The sequence below is a fragment of the Euprymna scolopes genome, chromosome 2, assembly GCF_053919585.1.
Source record: "Euprymna scolopes isolate OS-2025 chromosome 2, ASM5391958v1, whole genome shotgun sequence".
In the NCBI taxonomy this organism is placed as follows: Eukaryota; Metazoa; Mollusca; class Cephalopoda; order Sepiida; family Sepiolidae; genus Euprymna; species Euprymna scolopes.
In genome coordinates this window covers 203,438,066-203,460,261 of record NC_136483.1, presented here as the reverse complement: position 1 = coordinate 203,460,261, position 22,196 = coordinate 203,438,066, and the positions used below count along the sequence as shown (strand labels likewise).

Below are 22,196 nucleotides of genomic sequence, written 5' to 3'. Positions count from 1 at the left end.
AGCCAGATGAAATTACGCGCTATTTTTACGGTTTTAATGTTATATTAATTTGAATTATGTCCTCCTGGGAGATAGGCTGGGGGAAGATTTTTTTTATTAGATCTGCATAATCACCCTATATTTTTGGATGTACACACGCAAATATAAATACAAACGCATATATATATATAGACATATAGGCATACAAATATTCGTTGGTTTTATTTATTTACTTTACTTATAAAATAACTATCAACGGACACATGCTTTGCTGTATCTATGATTTATCGATCTCTTATTAGGTCAGACGAATTGATGAGACACGTGTCCGTAGAAAACTATTTTATGAGTAAAAATCAATCAATCAATCAATAAAAACATCGAATATAGTAATTTGAAATTTATCAATTTTCAAATTGCACTTTTATATATTTTACAAAGTAAAACATAAAAATCCATTCAGAAAAATATAAACGAAAATTTATTGTTTGAACAAAGAATACAATTCAGAGTTTTTTTTTTTTTTTCCTTAACCCATAAATTTCTAATGTAGGCTCATCTGCCTTAAGGAGAAGTGCTTTCCGACTCCCTGGAAAACCTCATCAGTTTGCCCTGTATTTAAGAATTCAGGTGATAAGTCATCTCCCTCTCAGTACAGACCAATACGTCTCCTGTGTGTGATGAGTAAGTTGCTGGAATCCATATTAAATAGAGAAACAGTCAACCACCTCAGCAGAAACAACCTTCTCAGTGACACACAATATAGTTTCCATTCTGCAAGATCTACCACAGATGTGCTAACGGTTATATCTCACAGAATTAGTGAATCTCTTTACAAAGGCTTCCTTTCTAGGGCAATTGCTCTTGACATATCAAAGGCCTTCGACAAGGTATGGCATAAGGGTCTACTTCACAAGATTTCCAGCTACGGTATAACTGGAAATGTTTTCTAAATCATTACACCATTTCTCTCCGATAGAGCTCATAAGAGTAGTGGTCGATTGACAAAATTCAAAGGCCTGCAGTATTAATGCTGGAGTTTTTTTGTTTTTTTTACACAGTGATCATCACTTATCAAGGCCCGGAAGCCACTCAGGGATAAGGGTTATTGCAAGTGCATTACGTTAGTGTGGAGATTTGATGAAGTGTTTACTTAAGGGGGCGGTTCATTAGGAATTTGTAAACATTGGACTTGAAGACATCCAAGTTGTAGTCCGGTGGGAAGCAGGCAGACGGAACAGAGTTCCACAGGCGTGCAGTTCTAAGAAAGAAGCTTTGTTCATGGAATCCACGTTTTGATTTAGGCACAGATATAGAGTGGGGGAAATTTTTCACAGTGGATTCAGCTAGACGGGTGTTTTTCGTGAAAGATTGGCGAGGGGGGACCAGAGATTTGAGTTCAGACGAGCACCTGCCATGGAAATAACGATGAAACAAGGACAGGCTCGCAACGTCTCTTCTGTGGGAGAGAGGTTGCAGGGTAGAGAAAAGGGCATCCCCCACTAAGCCACGAAGTCTATTTTGTACTCTGTCAAGGCATGATCGGCTGTTTTTGGCCGCTCCTGCCCAGATATGGCAACAGTATTCCATCCTTGGACGTACTTGGCTTTTATATAGATAGAGAATTGCATCAGTAGTTAAATATCTTCTGGAGCGGTAGAAGGATCCCACCATCTTTCCAGCGACCTTGGCAACAGACTTGATGTACGTGTTCCATTTCAGATCAGGAGTAAAGGTCAAACCTAGAAGCTTGTCAAAACACGGGGCCTCACCCAGACGAGAGCCATCCATCACAATTGATGTCAGATGAAGATCAGAGCGTTGATGATGTAAGGATAGGAGTTTGGTTTTGGATGCAATAAAGTTAACCAGCCACATCTTCCCCCACTGAACCACGCGCTCGAGATCAGAGGAGAGAGAATCAGAGAGAACTTCGTCATTTACAGCCTTTGATGTGTTGCCGCAGATGGTCGTGTCATCAGCATAGATGTCAACGAATGATTTAAGTATTTATTTAGGGAGGTCATTGATGTAGATCAGGAAGAGAGTTGGGCCCAGGATTGACCCCTGAGGGACTCCAGCATTTATATTGCAGGCCTCCGATTTTTGTCCATCTACCACTACTCTTATGAGCCTATCGGTCAACCCATGGCAGGTGCTCGTCTGAACTCAAATCTCTGATCCCCCCTCGCCAATCTTTCACGAAAAACACCCGTCTAGCTGAATCCACTGTGAAAATTTTCCCCCACTCTTTATCTGTGCCTAAATCAAAACGTGGATTCCATGAACAAAGCTTCTTTCTTAGAACTGCACGCCTGTGGACCTCTGTTCCGTCTGCCTGCTTCCCACCGGACTACAACTTGGATGTCTTCAAGTCTAACGTAAACAAATTTCTAATGAACCGTCCCCTTAAGTAAACACTTCATCAAATCTCCACACTAACGTAATGTACTTGCAATAACCCTTATCCTTGAGTGGCTTCCGGGCCTTGATAATGGTGACCACCGTGTAAAAAAAAACCTCCTCATAGGAAAAGTCATTAGCAAATATAAGGTTCAATTCGAAATAATTTTGTTATTCAGCTCATACAAAGAAAATATATTAAATATAATAAATTTTAATAAAATACTATATATATATATATATATATATATATATATATATATATATATATTGGATCACAGTCACCTTCTTAGGGAAGCGAATAACCTCATAATACTATAAAACACTACACACATTTTCAAACCAATAAAAGAAAACACACAAACACACACATACACACACTACCCTAAAGGAAAAGAAAAAAACACAAGCAGAAAGAGAGATTGAGAGAGAGAAACACAACACAGGAGTGACCACAGCTGAGGTCGGCGGCCTCGACACAGCCCAATAAAAGAGTAATAAAAATTGAACATTCCAATGAATGAATAGTAGACACTTACACGCTTCCACCCCTTGGAAACACTTCAAATGAACTACGAAAATGCTATTTTGACATCTCCAACACATTTAAAAATAATTTCTGACAAAGACGCTTCACAGGACGTCTGAAACGCGTTAAAAACGATTTAAAAATTATTACAATGATCTAAACGTAATTCTCAATGAAAAAACAAGACACGGAATAATAAAATAATGTTAAAAAAATACACATTGTTGGTGACTACCCCCTTATTAAATAAACACTACCCCCGTAAATAAACACGCGCACAAACAAGTTTGTGTGTGTGTGTGTATATATATATATATATATATATATATATATATATATATATATATATATATATATAATTTTTTTTTTTACTATAATAATTAAATACCTACAGACACTAGTGTTTCATCCTTTCGGGATTCCTCAGTGCAGGGTGTCACGATTACTACCAGTCGAACGATTCGAACCCCGCGACACGAGACATCTCTGGCTCGATTAGCGGAGGCCGTATCCATTCGGCTACTATTAACCGTGTGAAATAGCGTTGAATTTTAAACATTTTAATTTAAATGTTCATTACGTCAGGCAGACAGTGATCAAATCGTTATACGATGATCTACGCATAAGAGCTAAATTAACCGACTTTTAATTCAACTGAAAGTGCTCAACGATAAGAAACGAATTTCTTAAAGGGGCTGTCATAATTATTTTTTTTACTATAATAATTAAATACCTACAGACACTAGTGTTTCATCCTTTCGGGATTCCTCAGTGCAGGGTGTCACGATTACTACCAGTCGAACGATTCGAACCCCATTTATATATATGAATATATAAACTGTATTATATATATACTAGCAGGGGAGCGGGTAGCCGGCCGGCTTCGCCCAGACATAAATTACGCTTATATATATATATATATATATATATATATATATATATATATATATATATATATATATATATATATATATATATATATATATATATATATATGTATATATATATATATTTGTTTACTGTTTTTTGGGAAAGAATTCCAACAAAATGCTCAATTACAAAAAAAAAAAAAACTTTTCAATATAAGAACTTAATATTTATTTATTTAAAATTGTACAGAAGGTCAAAAAACATTGGTACCGTCGGTTTCAAGCCTTACATAAGGGGGGCCAGTTAATGATAAATTGTAAATAATGTTAGGCTCTCGTCAGCCATGTTGTTTTCTCTAAAACAACATGGCTGACGAGAGCCTTACATTATTTATGATTTATCATTAACTGACCCCCTCTTATGTAAGGCTTGAAATTATGATTATATATACATATATATATATATATATATATATATATATATATATATATATATATATATATATATGTCTGTCTGTCTGTCTTCATATTTCCAAACTCTACCTCCTCCAAAGCTTAAAGTTGCCGAGCGGCACTATATCTTAGATTGAAAAGGCCAAGTATTATGTAGGGACAAAACAGTCCGCAGGAGGTGGTTTTCGTAATATTGCGTTTCTTGGAAAGAAGCTAAAAGAATACGAAAATTGTATGACAATGAGGTATCCGAACAGCGATTTAATGGAGAACACATATATACATATGACAGAGAGATAAAGTGAGGGGGTGATAGAGTTATGTCTGTGGAGGAATAAACACATGCGTCTGTTTATTGCTCCTAAACGCGAAGACATTTAAAAGCTTGTTAAATCTACAAGTATATACAAGGTGTCTTATTACAATACAGACTTTTTAAACAGTAAAACTTGTTTACACATGGTCATACATCGTATATTCTATGTTAACTTTTTGTAGTGTTTTTTTGTTGCCAAGGCTTCAAAACGTTTGTTTATTTTTCTCTGTTTTTTTTCTTCCTTTCAGCAAGGCGTCTTCACCACAAAAGACGATGATTACTTCGTCGAGCCGCTCTGGAATCATACGAACAACGTAGAACGCGAAGGATATCCTCATATTGTTTACAAGCGATCTGCACTAAAGTTGCCCGGAGATACACCTCATTGCGGGGTCAAAGGTCAGTAATGTTAGCCTCGTATATAAATATTAAAACCTTAACAAATCAAACGATTAATGCTGAATTCAAATTTAAAAAGGTAAAAATCATTATGATTATACATCTTTTTATGTAAATTTCTCAAGACAAGACGTGACGCCACTTGATGTAAGGACCTAACAAGAATGGAAGATGATTATTGCAAAGATAGAAGATACCTATTGACCTTAGTGGTAGGTGACGATGGTTTAGTGGTTAACGACACGGAGTGACAACCTGGGTCTCCCGAGTTCGAATCCAGTATGTTCCACAAAATTCACTTTAATTTGGCAAACATTCTTGTGGTCCCTCCCATAAATACCTGATGTCAATCTAGAAAGAATTTTGACTCGAAATTTTTTGGCGAATCTGTTGCGATGTTAGTATTTGAATAATTGACGAGGGGGAACACAGTAACAGTTAAATAAATATGTATTAACGAAAATACATGGAAAAGGTAAATTGAGCAATATATTTGCTCAACTACTGGACTAGTCGGTGACGACCATACTCTCGAGGTGCCCGTCTCTGACTGACTTGGTCAACCCGGTCCTTGTTATCCGTAAGTGACGTTATGGAATTATTTCTTATTCCAGGCAGTAGGTGTGCATTCACAACAGAAACCAATGTCAACAACAGAATCCTCGGATTCATACGATGATGATAGATCTTGGTCTTAAAAAAAAAACAATATCGCATTTGTCAGCCGAGAGTTCAATAAGATTACAGTTCTTGCAAAGAAGCTACTGGAATAAGAAGCTGTATTACAATGGAGTATCAAAACAGCGAATTGATGAAGATAACTAGATCAACGAGTTAAACAAGCTGGGATAAATGAAGCAGATAATAGACCTGACAATTCTGGAGACCACATACCATAATAGTATTTATGGAAAAGACTAGCAACACCACGTCTTTGTGTGTTTGTGTGTGTGTAAAAGAGAGAGGTTGTAGAAAATAAGAAATCAACTTACAGATAGTTTCATTAAAGTAAAGTTTGTATGTCAACTGTTATGATCGTGTTAGCACAGAACTTTAAAATCTCTGAACTATGCTTTCAAATATAACACTCATAGCCGACTGCGTATCGGAAATATTATTCATAATAAAGTTTTTATATCGCGTGAAAAAGTTGGTGTGCTATGATAAAATATTGAATTATTTTTCAAGAATTTATTAAAAAGTGCAACAATTTTTCTAAATAAAGACCACCATTATGGACAATCTTTTTGGCAATCTATAAAAAATGAATCCGTGATGTACGATGTGGTATTTGCCTTGGACAGGTTAAGTTGAAGGAGGAAGTTATACAAGTTATATGAAATTTACATATAGTTCCCAGCCGTGTGTATATCCCGATCGACGGAAGATGACATACAGCGCCTGGTAGTGGCAAATGGCCATCCATCCTGTACTGACCAGGCTCAATGTTGCTTAACTTCGACGATCTAACGAGAACTAGTATGTCAACGTGATTATGCAGCATGCTGTACGACAGTTATGTCGCTTGCTGTACGACAATTAAGCGTAACCGAAAGAGAAATTGTCCAGCATTTGGATTATTCGGACTATTGTTTTCCCCGTGAGTGTTATTTTCACAGTTTCGGCCGACATAACTCCGACCTTCTTCAGGTATATCTCGTTGAACTCGAGAATCCTTTTCTCGAACTCGGGATCTTTCTACCCTCGTGAGTTAAATAAAGGTTTCTGTTCGAACTGTACAGATTCACTAGTTCGACAGAAAGATTCCCAAGTTCGACAGAAAGATTCCCGAGTTCGACAAGATACATCATGAACAAAGCTTCTTTCCTTGAACTACCCACCTATGGAACACTGTTCCGCCGGCCTGCTTCCTGGTTGATTACAACATCGTAGCTTTCAAATCAATTGTAAACAAGTTCTTATTGAGCAATAATCAAATTCTACCCAATTTACACAACGATTACTATACTACCACCTTACATTCATTAACCCCTTATCCTCGAGTGGCTTCGGGCTTTGATAAGTTGTGACTCTCAATTAAAAAAATAAATAAATAAAACAAAAACGCTGTGAAAATAACGCAGTAGTCCAAATAATCCAAATAAATACAAATTTGTAATCAATATTGATAGATTCGGTACATATCGTTTTATATTTCAGATGACGTGTCAAATGAAGGTGGAGCATGGCATTCGAACGCCCAACAATCAGGGCATGGGACGTTGAAAGGGAAATCTTACCAACACGATTATGCTGGCCCAAAAAGAAAGAAGAGGTCAGTTAGTCGCGAACAGAATGTCGAGACGTTAGTGGTGGCTGACCGTATGATGCTGAGTTACCACGGCCTGCACGAAATCGAACCCTACATATTGACCATCATGAATATTGTAAGTGTTGTCTGCACAGTACATATGTATATATGCATACAATATATTATGTTTTCTCTGCACAGTACACACACACGCACACACACACGCACACACACACATATTAATATAATCTAAATATATATTCAGCGTAACTATAATCTTCCTTACTGAAAAAGGACAGCAAAGTGTGTCGGTTACATGAACCATGTAAGTTGTCTAAAATTTCGTTTTTTAAAGTTTTTTTAAGGTAAAGATTTAATGAGTACGTGACTAAATATGCAGCAATAACATAATTTTCCAAACTTGTTAGTCGCAATACGACATAATGTTTTAATGAATACCTTGTGAAAAAGTAATAAATGACCAACTGAGAAAACTTGATAATTGGAACTTGGAGAATTATTATACTTCACTATATCTGCTCTGGAACCCAGAAAGGCAAAATAGCGACCGAGCCTTATAATATGCTGGTGAGTCTCACGGAGTAAAACCCATCAGAATTCTGTTTTGCATCGAAAAACAGTCACACATTTTTCCGATTTTGATACAGATTCCAAAAATTCCAATATTATTTTTTTATATTTCAAAACCTCTAAAGTTGGACTTCGCCACAGACGAGTTTAGCTCACCGTAATCAGGAAAAAATTTTACTTACTCCATAGATGATACGCTGATCGGTACTCCAGGTAATTATGAACCTGGAGATCCTAGTAACTAAAAGGTGGTATCACACTCACAAAATCTTTTATTGATTTTTCCTCATCACCGGATGTAGTTTAAGGTCATCTACAAAATGAATCGAATAGATGCCGTGCAGAAATGTAACAACTGTATAAATCAATATATATATATATATATATATATATATATATATATATATATATATATATATATATATATATATACAGTGATGATCATATTTATTGGCACGGTAAAATAAAAGTTAAATTTTGTCTAATAAATTCTAAAAAAGGGATTAAATTAAAGAAAATAACAAAGTATATTATGTATTTTTAACTGGCCTTTTCGATGCAGCAATCGGATTTTAGAAAAAATAAATAACAAAGGAACAACAAACATAATTGCAAAAAACCCTTGTTCAGAATTATTGGCACGATTTATTTAATAATCAATTGTATAGCCTTTGGCCTTGATTACCTTCCTCAGTCGCTTTTCATAGTTTACAACCAAGTTGTTGCACTCTTCAGTAGTAATTTTAGCCCACTCTTCCTGACAATAATCCTCCAATTGAATAAGATTCTTAGGCTTCCTTTGCATTACCCTCAATTTTAATGTTCTCCATAAATTTTCAATTGGATTAAGGTCTGGGCTTTGTGATGGCCACTCCAAAACATTAATATGATTGTCCTCAAGCCATTTATTAGTCAGTTTAGCCGAATGCTTTGGGTCATTATCTTGCATGAACCACCAACGACGACCAAGTGAGAGCTCTTTAGCAGAGTCTTTCAGGTTTTCATCCAATATTTTAACATAATCTTCCTTTTTTATGCTACCTGTGACCTTAACAAGTCGCCCTGGTCCAGAGGCAGCAAAGGATCCCCAAAACATCAAACTGCCTCCACCGTGCTTCACTGTGGGTATGGTGTTCTTAGGCAGGAAAGCTTCGCCAGATTTTCTGTAAATATAAGACATTTTATTATGGCCAAATAACTCTATTTTCGTTTCGTCAGTCCATAGAACACGTTTCCAGAATGCAACATCTTTATCAATATGACGTTTTGCAAAGGCTAGCCTTGCTTTCAGGTGCATAGGCTTCAATAAGGGAGTCTTTCTCGGACGACATGCTTTTAAACCAGCTCTCTTCAAAACTCTACCAACTGTATGTTTTTTTTTTTTTTTTTTTTTACACAGTGATCACCACTTATCAAGGCCCGGAAGCCACTCAGGGATAAGGGTTATTGCAAGTACATCACGTTAGTGAGGAGATTTTATGAAGTGTTTAATTAGGGGGGCGGTTCATTAGGAATTTGTTAACATTAGACTTGAAGACATCCAAGTTGTAGTCCGGAGGGAAGCAGGCAGACGGAACAGAGTTCCACAGGCGTGCAGTTCTAAGAAAGAAGCTTTGCTCATGAAATCCGCGTGTTGATTTAGGCACAGATATAGAGTGGGGGAAATTTTTCACAGTGGATTCAGCTAGACGGGTGTTTTTCGTGAAAGTTTGGCGAGGGGGGACCAGGGATTGGAGTTCAGACGAGCACCTGCCATGAAAATAACGATAAAACAAGGATAGGCTCGCAACGTCTCTTCTGTGGGAGAGGGGTTGCAGGGTAGAGAAAAGGGCATCCCCCACTATGTCGAGATACATTCACTCCAGAGGTGCTCTGTTCATCAACAATCTCCCCAACAGAGATCCTTGGGTTTTGTTTTACTTGTCGAACAATTTTCCGTTCATCTCTTGGGGAAAGAATCCTTTTTCTCCCTCTACCCTCTAAACTCATAACGTGGCCTTGCAATTTGAACTTGTTTATTATGGCTCTAACAGTGGATTTGGGAAGGTTTAGCTTCTTTGAAATCTTATCATAGCCCTCCTCATTGGTATGACATGCTACAACAGGCTTCCTGACGTCTTCGCTGTGTTTCTTAGTTTTAACCATGGCGATTGAAAATTATAATTTAGTCACTTATAATAGTTTAAATAAATCGCTATCTAAAAATTATCTGAAAAAAATTATTCACTGAATTAGCGTTAAACAAGCATAATATGGCTATAAAAAAGTTCAGAAAGCACGTAAACCGGAAATTGATTGATATTATACTGATACTAAAAGAAAAACAAAGCCGTGCCAATAATTTTGAACAAGGGTTTTTTGCAATTATTTTTGTTGTTCCTTTGTTATTTATTTTTTCTAAAATCCGATTGCTGCATCGGAAAGGCCAGTTAAAAATACATAATATACTTTGTTATTTTCTTTAATTTAATCCCTTTTTTAGAATTTATTAGACAAAATTTAACTTTTATTTTACCGTGCCAATAAATATGATCATCACTGTATATATATATATATATATATATATATATATATATATATATATATATATATATATATATATATATATATATATATTTACTAGTGGTGAAAAAACCGGACTAGAGTGCTCAATGTGTAGCCAGAGCAGTATATAGGAAATGTATTACTGTGAGTCCAGAATGAGTTTACATATTGTTTCAGCTAGGGGAAAATCCTCAAAAAGAAGAGGAAATATCCAACTAGCATCGTCAGAATTCATAGATGAACTAAGTTATAATCTATGAATTCTGACGATGCTAGTTGGATATTTCTTCTTCTTTTTGAGGATTTTCCCCTAGCTGAAACAATATTCTGGACTCACAGTAATAAATTTCCTATATATATATATATATATATATATATATATATATATATATATATATATATATATATATATGTATATATAACATAATGAAAAATGATAATTTTATAGCTTACAATTTAAATAATCTCATTTTGACTTAAAACTTATTGGTATATGAACAATTACCGAATTTTCAATCATATAAACCCAGTAAAATTCGGAATACTATAAATAAGACTAACTAGCTTCGTAGCTAGCTAGATAGATGCAGACACAAGCTAACAGACACATACACACATACGCACACATACACACACATACACATAAATACACACCCACTGGAATCCGGAAAATTGTTAAAAACTATAGTAAATACGGTAAAAGCAACCACAGACGAGTTTAGACGTCGGGAACAAATCCATATCAACACATTCCATGCAAAATCCACAGAATACAACATAATATACAATATAACATAAAACATATATTTGATTTAGTATGTTAATTTTCATTAATGTGTCGTTTTATTGGAATTTTCGTATTCCAGTTCGTTACGATCCATTCTTGGTTATGGCATCAATACTACGTGCATTTGTTGGAGTTCAAATGTTTCTTACGTAATCGTCACGGGCATTATGTTTTTCTTGCGTTTTCTAAATAATACTTCTTTCGTTTTCATTTCTTTCCTTCTGACAACCATTTTTATTATCGTCTCTCATCCTTCATCTTTCGTCTTTTTCCCCACCAAATTTCTTTTTGGTTACCTTTTTATCTTTCATTACCATTTCTTTTCATTTGTTCGTTATCCCTCTCTCACCCTTTTTTTCCTTTCTTTCTATATCAGGTTATTTTTTGGTTTCTTCCTTTTATTTAAGGTCCTTGTTTATTTTTTTTTATATAAGTTTATTTTTCTTCCTTTTTTCAATGTAAGTTTATTTTCTTCCTTTTTTCTATGTAAGTTTATTTTCTTCTTCCTCTTTTTCTATGTAATTTTATTTTTCTTCCTTTTTTTCTATGTAAGTTTATTTTTCTTCTTCCTTTTTACTCAAGTATCTGTTTTAGTTTGTTTGATTTCTCTTCGTTCTCCATCTTTTTCTTTTAAATCATTGTTACTCTTTTCTTTCTTTGTCGATTTTTCTGCATGACTTCCGGTGCTCTTTTCATTATTATTATTATTATTATTATTATTATTATTATTATTAGTAGTAGTAGTAGTAGTAGTAGTAGTAGTAGTATTAGTAGTAGTATTTGTACTCGCTATGAGTTCTTACACAGGCTATCACCAGAGATTACTCAATAACAACTACCAGTCGTTTTCTCTGGAGTCTTGGTTACAACAAATCTCCTTTGATTTTTAGTACGCTCACCTTATTCGATAACCTTTGCAAACGAATTTTCGTTATCGCAACATCCGTTTTCTATTGACTTCTCGTTGGCAACACCATTGATCTTCTAAATTCTTCGGAATTTGTGTGGCAATAAACTTCTCCAGATCTCAGGATTTTTCACACTCATCCGATGGAGGTCTGATTGGTGCTTTTTTCCATTTACTCTACTTGACCTTCACGCGTATTTTGTATGCTATCAGCCAATATTTATGCCTTTGGGAGGGGCTTATAAGATTTCATACAGTTTCCGTTTCATTTCGTACAAGGTGCCTTGAATAAGTGTTCAGACTTTTTGAACAGGCATTTTAATTTGTCGAAGACTCTTGAAAATTCAGTATGTTATTTACTTACATTTTATGACATGACAGACCAATTTTTATGATTTTAGATTCAAATGAACAGCTGCAATAGGAATTGGAATACACCCTACTAAAACTTGATTGTCATAGCTAGTGAATTTCAAAAATGTAATCTGGACGTGAGGACACGTTAGACGAACGATATGCAATAAAATTCGGTTTTAAACTTGGAAAAATGCCACAGAAACGTATGTAATACTTCATACTGCTTTTGGACCATCTTGCATGAATCAAGCATCAGTTTTTGAGTGGCATAAGAGATTCAAAGAACGCGGGGCGTCTTTGTAGAGATGATGAGAACTTTGTGGGAAGAGTAATGAAGTCAGAACACCAGATTTGATTGGCCAAATAAAGAATTTCATGGATAAGGACCGTCGTGTGTCTATAGCGACAATAAGTACAGAGTTTGATGTCAGTGTGGGAACTGTGCACACAATTATTTGCGGAGAACTGAAGATCCGGAAGATTTGTGCGAAATTTGTCCTAAAGGTGCAGTCCACAACTCGATTATTGTCACAGATGACCAACATGGGCATCAAGACATTCCCTCACCCATCCTATAATGCCCCTTTAACTTTGCTCCCCCGTAACTTTGCCCCTGTAACTTTGCTCCCTATAAGCTACAGGAAAAACTTAGAAGCTGTCGTTATGAGACAATGGAGGAGATGAAAGAGGCTGTAACGAGGATCATTGACACGCTCACATAAGAGAAGTTCCATGGGGCTTTCTAGAAATTGTTGGAACGGTATAACAAGTGCACTGCAGTCGGGGGAGATTACCTCTAAAAAGACTGGAGTTTCATGTGTGTACTATCAATAAAAGTGCCCATACGAAAAAAAGTGTGGAATATTATTGAAGTCCCCTTGTCGATGTGATGTTCCTTCCAACTTTTTGTTTTGGTTCTGTTGCAGTTACCATTATTATTATTATTATTATTATTATTATTATTATTATTATTATTATTATTATTATTATTATTCACTTTTGATACCATTTTCAAATTAATTTGCATTATCACAACAATCGTTTACCATTGATTTCTCACTATTAGCGACCATTGGTCTTCACTGGAATTTGAGTAGCAATAAGTCTTCTGTAGGTCCCAGTCCTCTTCGCACTCATCACGTGGAGGCTTAATTAGGGCTTTCTCTCCTTGGTTTTTACATCCTCCTTGACCTTTCGACCATTTGGTTCCGTGCCAGTCATGCTGAAACCAGTTTTTTTTGGGGGGGGGGAGAAAGAGAGGGGGGACAGCTAAAGAGAGGGTGAAAGGAAGGGAGTAAGGGAAGGGGGAATAGGTACTTTTGGTGTACCACTTCTCTTGGTTGCATTTTTGTTTCACTTGTTGCAGTTTACATTTGACCGGTAGAATTTGTTGCTCATGTAAACTAGTTTCTGAACTCAAGGGTTTTCCTTAAGATTTCAGCTGTTTTCAGCATTACCGTTTGTTACATAATCTCAGTCTTCCCATTTGTCTTAGTCTTTTGTCCAAGTTTTTTTTAAGACTCTTCCTGGTGCTTCTACACTTATTAGTGGTATAGTGTTTTTTTTGTTTTTTTTCAGGTTCCGATATTGATTTTCTTTAAGTTTGTTACGTTTTCTTTGATCTTCACCCTGTGTTCTGTTGGAACGGCAAAATCTACAATTTGGCAGTTTCTTTTCTTTTTTTGTTAATTATTTAGAAATTCGATCTTTTTGCTTGGGCGGGTTTAGTTGTTTGCATCTCTATGTCCTAAAAGATTTTGGTTTTCATTTTCCTGTACTGTTTCTGGTTTGTGTTTGAACCCTTTATCAGCATGTTCAAGATGTAGTCGTCTGCAGAGTTCCAAGTGCTCTCATGTAATCGTGCCTGTCCTTATATTCCTTTTGGGCTAGTTTGCTACATTCACTTATTATGTGGTTTACTGTTTCGTTTCTCTGCCCACAGAATCTACATAATAAGTCGTGTATCACACTTTTTCCTTTATGGCATCCCCTCTGTTCCTCTTCTGCGAGAGTTAAAGGAGTAACATGTCTGTTCATTCTGTTGTGCAGTTAAAATTTCCACATAGTAAGCAGGTTATCGATCTGTAATTGCTTGGCGTCGTGCCTTTTACAGCATCTTTTTTTATTTATTTAGTCATCTATTCTGGTACTTCTGTTTTATAGATACATTTTCAGACTTTGCCTAAGTTTATCAATGAGTGAAATTTTTGAACCTCTATGCATGCATCCCATTATGACTTGTTGCTTTCCAATTTGTATTTTTCTCGGGGTTGTCTTGAGTGTTTCTTCATTAATTTCTGCTTCTTTTCCTTCTTCAGTATCCTGGAGTTCATTTTACATGTTTTTCATCCACTTAAGGTTTTTGCTGTGGTCTTGTGTCTGTTCCCATATTTGGTTCTAGAAGTGTCCGCCGATTGTTTTGTGTTTATTATTCCTCCGTTCACGTTTTGATAAAACTGTCTTTCATTGGTTTCAAAAGTCGTGTTTTGTTTGTATTGTTCAGACTTGTATTTGTATCGTCTCAGTTTTCCTTCTTTTGTTTCTATCTTTTGTTTTATTTCTCCGTGTTTCTTATTGATTCTTTCTTTGTCCGTTTTATTTCCCATTTTCAATCATTTCCTGTTCTTCATTCCATTTATGGTTGTAGTTTTTTTTCTAAGTTTGGTAATTTGGGTTTCATTTCCTATCTAGGTTTGGAAGATCCTTTGCTTTGGTCAGTTTTTGCTTCAGTTTTTAGTGTCATGCTTACTGATTCTGTTTCTGCGTTAAATTGTTGAGGTCTGTGATTGTTCCTGTTGCGATAAATGGGAGGAGTTTATTTTTTTCTGTTTCTAATTGTTATTTATTCTTCACTTCGTTCCTTTAAGTTTTGTTTTATTCTCGTACAAAAGTCATTTGATGTTTTACACTTGTCTCGCATCTTCTTTGGTTAGTTCTGGGATTTCGTTTTCTTCTAGTAGCTCAGTTTCGATGTTTATGCGTTGGCAGTCTTCTATCTGTGGATTTACACTAGGGAGTGTTTCTTGATCTATTACATCATCTAGTTTTCGTTGGATTTCCAGTAGGTCGAGCTCGGAGAGCCAGCCTTTTTTAAGGATCTGTCTGGCTTGGTCTACAATTCTTTGTTCAGTTGCTAGATAGTCAGTACACATATCCCATATTTGTTTCATTCATTTCCGGAAGCCTCTATCTTTTGGCTTTCTCCTTTAGTAACACTCCATTATTCGGTTTTCTTTTGCAACCCACTTCTTTTACTGTCGTTTTGGTTTGCTGATCTGTTCGTTACTGCTTTCTTGTTTTTCGGATGCACTGGAGATGTGCTTGAAAATAAGGTTAAATACCTGCTTTTTGTCTGTGGTTTTGTTCCTGAAATTAGAAGAGAAGCCAACATTCGCAGGATGCAAACTGGGTTTCCTACGTTGACCAACGAGAGAACACTTGCAAATCATGACACTCAGGTCTTTCTTTTGAGTTCTTTGGCTTGTTTCATCGTCATGTATCATAATTCATAATTTGGCTTAGTTACCTGCGGTCCTGTCACAGGGATATCGTTTATCTCATTTTCATGAGACAAGGTGCACTATAATGTATATGTACATAAAGTGACAATTACAACAGATAGACACACAAAAATGGAACATATTAATATCTACTTAAGATCAGTTGGCTGTTTTACTTTATTCTTATAAGAAAATTGGACAATAGTTTCCCCTTACATATTTACAGGAGAGCTTTTTAATGTGGAGTTAACAAGACAATTTGTAGCATTGTCAGAAAAATGTATTCGTTTAACTTTCGCCCTCCTCCTAGTACGAAGCAACTGACCCAAAACGGGGGAGGGGTCTCACATATATCACAAACATATCAACAATTTAACAGACATTTGTAAATATACAGAAACTTACAAAATTAAAATATTCAATTTAACCCTTGTCTCGTCTATAACAAAATGCCTGTGACGATCTGAACACGTGCTGGGAGGGTAGTTAGGTATTATTATTATTTGCATTTTGTGTCTGGCTGTTGACATTGCCGATTTTATATTAATAGGCGGATCATAACAAATAACCATAGGCTATCAGCATCTTGTTTTTTTAGTCTTCCAGCACTTTCTGCAAGATTCTGGCGATTCCCAACAAAGCAGTTTTTTGAAGTAATCCAACATTGAAATGGATCCCAATTTTCTCAATCCGCTTGTCAAATCCTTTTGTTACACTCCCCAGGCCTCCCATCACAATAGGTATACGTTCTACCTTCTGCACCTTCTACGATCTTTTTATTTCCCTTTTCAAGTATTGGTATTTTTCAATCTTCTTTTCTTTTTCCTCTTTTTCATATCAGTTGGCAATGCTATATCAAAGATTACTGCATTTTGTTCCTTTTTTTCTAACAAGATTAAATCTGGTCTCCTCTCTTCAATCACATTATCGCCTTGGATATTCATATCCCATAATAATTTCACATTATCATTCTCCAGCATCCCTTCTGTAAGATGCTTGTGACATTTTTCACTGCATTCCGACTCTGTTTTCTTGCATGTATCCCAATGAACCATTCTCGCAATTATTGTGATCATCATTTATTTATTTGACTGATAATGTCCCTTTGTGACTGTTTCATCGAAACTCCGAGCCGGAGTAAAGCATTTGTCCGATAACAAAGTATTGTTCAGCTAGGAATATTTCTCTTTATATTTTGAGGTCAGGTGGCCAAACTGTACCATGATGTGAGCATCGGCAACGCGGTCAACATTATCGTGACACGATTGGTTCTCCTCACCGATGAACAGGTATGTGCCACAACCATCCTTCTTATTTTTTTCTGTTGAACAACGCAGTCAAGAAATAATGCTATTTAAAATCAAGGCGATACCAAACAAGGCTTTGTTATGCAGAGAGGCGTATGTTATGTTTAAAATGTTTTTTTGTTGCGAATTAGTCTATCGGACTAATTATTCCTTATTATATAATCAATAGAGGATTGAGTCTATAATAATATATATTAACCCTTATCCCTGAGTGGCTTCCGGGCCTTGATAAGTGGTGATCACTGTGTAAAAAAAAAAAAAAAATATGCAATCTGCATTAAAATATAATGTTTAAGCGTATTGTACAACCGGGCAACGCCGATCGGCCAGCTAGTATATGTTAATCCACATATACCGTGAAGACAACGCTTATGGAATGTATCCAGTTGCACAATCTGCCTACGGTATGGGGTCCAGGCTTCCGATCCATACAGGAGTATCGAAACAATCACTGCACGATAAACTGAGATTTTGGTCTTTAGAGTCAAACCTCTTTCATTCCATACTCTTGACCGCAGTTTACCAAAGGCATCAGTCGCCTTTGAAATTCTGCTCAATATCTCATCATCAAGTGATGCTGACGAATTCACTTTACTTCCGAGATATGCGAAGGATTTAACATACTTTAGAGGCTGTCTATTCACTAAGATTTTCTGAGGCGGTTCCATATATTTTGGTCTCGGAATATTCCCACCACCTTGCTGCAACGGGGTAAGCTTTGGTTGGTAGATAACTTCTGTCTTTTTAATACTAATCGTCAAACCAAATGCTTTTGCGGCATTGGCAAACTTGTCAACTAATTCTTGTGCTTCTTCAAATGAAGTGGCCACGAGTGCAGCATCGTCTGCCAAAAAGAAAATCAGGAACCATTTTGCTTCTTGTTAGTGTTTTAGCTTTGAATCTTTGATGATTAAAAAGATTCCCGGTAGTTCTAAACTCAAAATGGACACCTTGCATGTAATCTTTAAAAGCATGCTCGAGCATGATTGAAAAGAAGATCGCAAAGAGCACAGGTGCCATAGCACAACCCTGTTTCGTACCGGTTTTTACCTTGAATGACTCCAAGAACTTTCCGTCTGCTCTTACACGTGCCTCCATATTCTCGTGAAAGGATATTATTACATTTAACATTTTTTCAGGAATTCCAACTTTATTCAAAACCTTCCAAAGTGCGACTCTGTTGACAGAGTCAAACACCTTTGTTAGGTCGATAAAAACGACCAACAGATCCTGATTTTTCTCACGTGCCTTCTCTGCAACTTGGCGTAAACAGTAGATCATGTCGATGGTTCCCCTTCTAGATCAAAAACCACACTGTGTCTCAGGATAAATTTCGTCTACTAGATGAATGATTATCCTGTTCAAAATGACCCAGGCTAGTACTTTTCCAGCCACAGAGAGCAGTGATATTCCATGGTAGTTATCACAATCAATGCGCTTTCCTTTATTCTTGAAGAGATGGATTATTGACGAGTTCCTGAAATCCTGAGGTACAGAACCGCTTTCCCAGATCCTGATGAATAACTCCAAAAGTTTTTTCAAAAGTGTGTTCCCACCAAACTTGAATATTTCAGCCGGTATATCATCATCACCTGCACACTTTCTCAGTAGCATTTGTTTTACAGCTGCGAGAACTTCAGAAAAATTAGGAATCACATCTAGTTCTGGTATTTGGATTCTTGCAGGCAAAGAACTTAAAACATCATCGTCAACATCAGAAGAAAAATTCAGCACTCCTTCAAAATGGTCCTTCCAGCGGTTAAGGATGTCATTCTTATCAGTCAACCAGGTTGTACCATCTGCCCCCATAACGGGTGAAGTACCACATTGTTGTGGTCCAAAAACTTCTTTCAGACCCTCATAAAATACCCTCGCATCTTTCCTATCAAAAGTAGCCTGGAGCTCAGAGGCTTTTGCAGACCACCAATCTTCTTTCATTTTCCTCAATCGGCGCCGAACATCCCTCCTGACACTGAGATAAGCCGACCCCCTCACTGCAGAATTCTTGTCTGATATCCAGACTCTATGCGAAGAGTGCATCCGGTCTAAAATACCCTGAATTTCAATGTCATTTTCGTCGAACCAATTCTGATGCTTCCTCTTGGGAAGTCCTAGTACTTCGCTTGAACATTCATAAATGGCATCCCGCAATTTCTTCCATGACTCTTCAATATCATTGTTTATCACAATTTCGTTTAACTTCGCATCTAACTTAGAAGATAATTCTTCTTTCTTTTCAGTGTTCAGTTCTTTCATATTCAATGGCTTTGGCATCTTAATTGTATGCCTTCTGCCCTTAGGTCGTAGTTCCAGTGATGTCTTGCATCGAATCAGGGCGTGATCCGACAGCCAACATGAGTCATGAAATGAACGACTCAAAAGAATATCTCTCCTGTATCTTTTCCTGGTTATAACAAAGTCAATAAGATGCTAATGCTTGGACCTTGGGCGCATCCATGTGCTTTTACAACGATTTGGCTGCTGAAACATAGTATTTGTAATGAAGAGTCCATGTTCACTACAAAATAACAAGCGAATTCCATTGTAATTTATTTTATATGTCAGGTCACGTAATGCGCTACTGGTACCATGTAACCCAGTACTACCTGCTGCATGGTCGGGTAACCGGCGACTAAACTGGTTCTCCCACTAGCTTGCATGGTGAGAAGGATGGGTAGTCTCCCAGAAGGATCAAAAACAAGACCTTGCAAAGGGCGGATGAACCCTCCTAGGGTCAACGGCCAACTAGCTCCACATGCACTTATATGCATGTGTATATATGTGTATATGTGTGTGTATGTGTATGTGTGTATATATATATGTACACACACACACACATATATATATATATATATATATATATATATATATATATATATATATAATGCGGAGTTTGAAATCCCAGGTTGGTGTCTGATGCATAATATCTCACTTCATGGGCAGGTAGTGGCTCTAAAGTCTGGTTGACAGTCTACCTAAGTGATGGAAAACTCTATTACAAAGACTGAGATGCAGCTGTTCATTAGTTCCATGGCATATTTTGCACCAGCTGATGTTATCGGCTGTTTCAAAAAGTGTGAATGGTTCTACACAAGCCATTACCACTTAAATCAAATCATTGTGTGGGTAGTCATGAGTTTGCTCACTCTGCTTTCTTACAACATCCAAAAAGGTAAGCAAAAAGTTCCATCAGGCGAAGTCCACTGGCGATGGGGTACTGGTGGTGGAGGCAGGTGGAGGATACCACTGGAGGCCTTTAGTCGGTACTCTGCACAGTTGGCAGCGTAGTAGGTGAGTGCCATTCTTGTGTAAAAATTTGTGAACAATTGCACAGTTCGTGTCCTCTACTATGTGGCAAAGCAGATCTTTTCTAGATGTAGTAGCACTACTTTCCATAGATAGGGAGGGGGCGATAAAAAGAGCCATAAAAAAAGCTTGTTCACACAAAAGCTTGTCATCTTGCTGCCGTTGACTGGCTATCCAATTGTGCAGTCGAAACAGAAACTCAATTCGCAATACAAAGCATGCATTCAATTTTGGAACGTGGAATGTAAGACCATTGCTTGATAGTGCTGATTCTTTCGAGAGGAAGACGGCGCTAGTTGCAAAAGTACTCAAACAATACAACATTGGCATTGCTGCCTTGTCTGAGACACATCTTTTGGGATCAGGTGAATTGAAAGAAACTGGCGAAGGTTACACGTTCTTTTGGTCAGGTCAGAAAGAGGGGGAGAGGTATAGTTCCGGTATTGGCTTTGCAATAAAATCAAATATTGCTAACTCTCTGGAGGCTCTTCCTCGGGGCGGTGACGATCGTTTAATGACACTTAGAATGGGACTCACAGCTGGAAATGGACTGACACTGGTAAATGCAGAAGAGGTAGAAGACACAAACTTCTACGAAAAGCTTGGTGACATAGTAAGAAACGTAAGCTTTCATGACAAGATCTTACTGATGGGAGATTTCAATGCCCGGGTAGGCTCGGACAGGGAGACATGGGGAAATGGGGAAATGTGGTTGGGGCTCATGGTATGGGGAAAATAAACGACAATGGAATTCGCTTGTATAACAGCACAACAGCACAATATATATATATATATATATATATATATATATATATATATATATATATATATATATATATATATATATTGTGCTGTTATTTCAATGTTAATTAATTGTAATACCAAATTTATAATTACCCACATCTATTTTGCCAATAACATTTCCTTCGCTTAGATGAGTCATTCATTGAAAATCGGTGGGTTAAGGAAAAAAAAATTAATATTTATTTGTACTCCTTTGTAAAACAATAAATTTCGTTGGAATTTAGCATAATTTAATTAATATATATATATATATATATATATATATATATATATATATATATATATATTTGAAAATTTTTCGGGGGGTACAGAATTTAATAATGGCTAAATACAGACCAATCAACATAATGATTTAATATATATATATATATATATATATATATATATATATATATATATATATATATATATGTAATACATAATTTTGTTGAAATTTAAAGACTTGCATATTTTTCTTATATAAACCTTGTTTCTTTCATCTTGGATCTTTTTATTACAGTCGTTTCGTTAATGGGATAACAATTCTATGATTTTATGTTTTTATAGAAATTTTCATCTCATTAACTCGTCAGATGTGATTTCAACTTCAAATTTGTACATGATAAATAAATAAGTGAATATATATATATATATATATATATATATATATATATATATATATATGTATTGAAACATTAGCAGAAATCTCTCTAGGGGTATTTCGGCTATCATCTCAGGAGTAAAATCGATAATCGACAGCAATGAAAATATTAATGGCGAAAATAAAGAGATCTTTATATATATATATATATATATATAATATATATATATAATATATATATATATATATATATATATATATATAAATTAGGTACTAAAAGACGATTAAAATAATGTAATACACGAGTATAAAGC

General features: G+C 36.0%; 1 protein-coding gene across 1 annotated transcript in view; it reads left to right on the top strand.

Moving 5' to 3' along the window:
- Positions 1-22,196, top strand: part of LOC145302307 (A disintegrin and metalloproteinase with thrombospondin motifs 6-like) — a 245,599-nt gene that overhangs the window by 129,841 nt on the left and 93,562 nt on the right. The window contains exons 3-5 of the mRNA XM_080144646.1: positions 4,798-4,948; positions 7,109-7,335; positions 17,091-17,174. Coding sequence (XP_080000772.1) covers positions 4,798-4,948; positions 7,109-7,335; positions 17,091-17,174 — 462 coding nt within the window. The remainder of the gene's footprint in view (positions 1-4,797; positions 4,949-7,108; positions 7,336-17,090; positions 17,175-22,196) is intronic.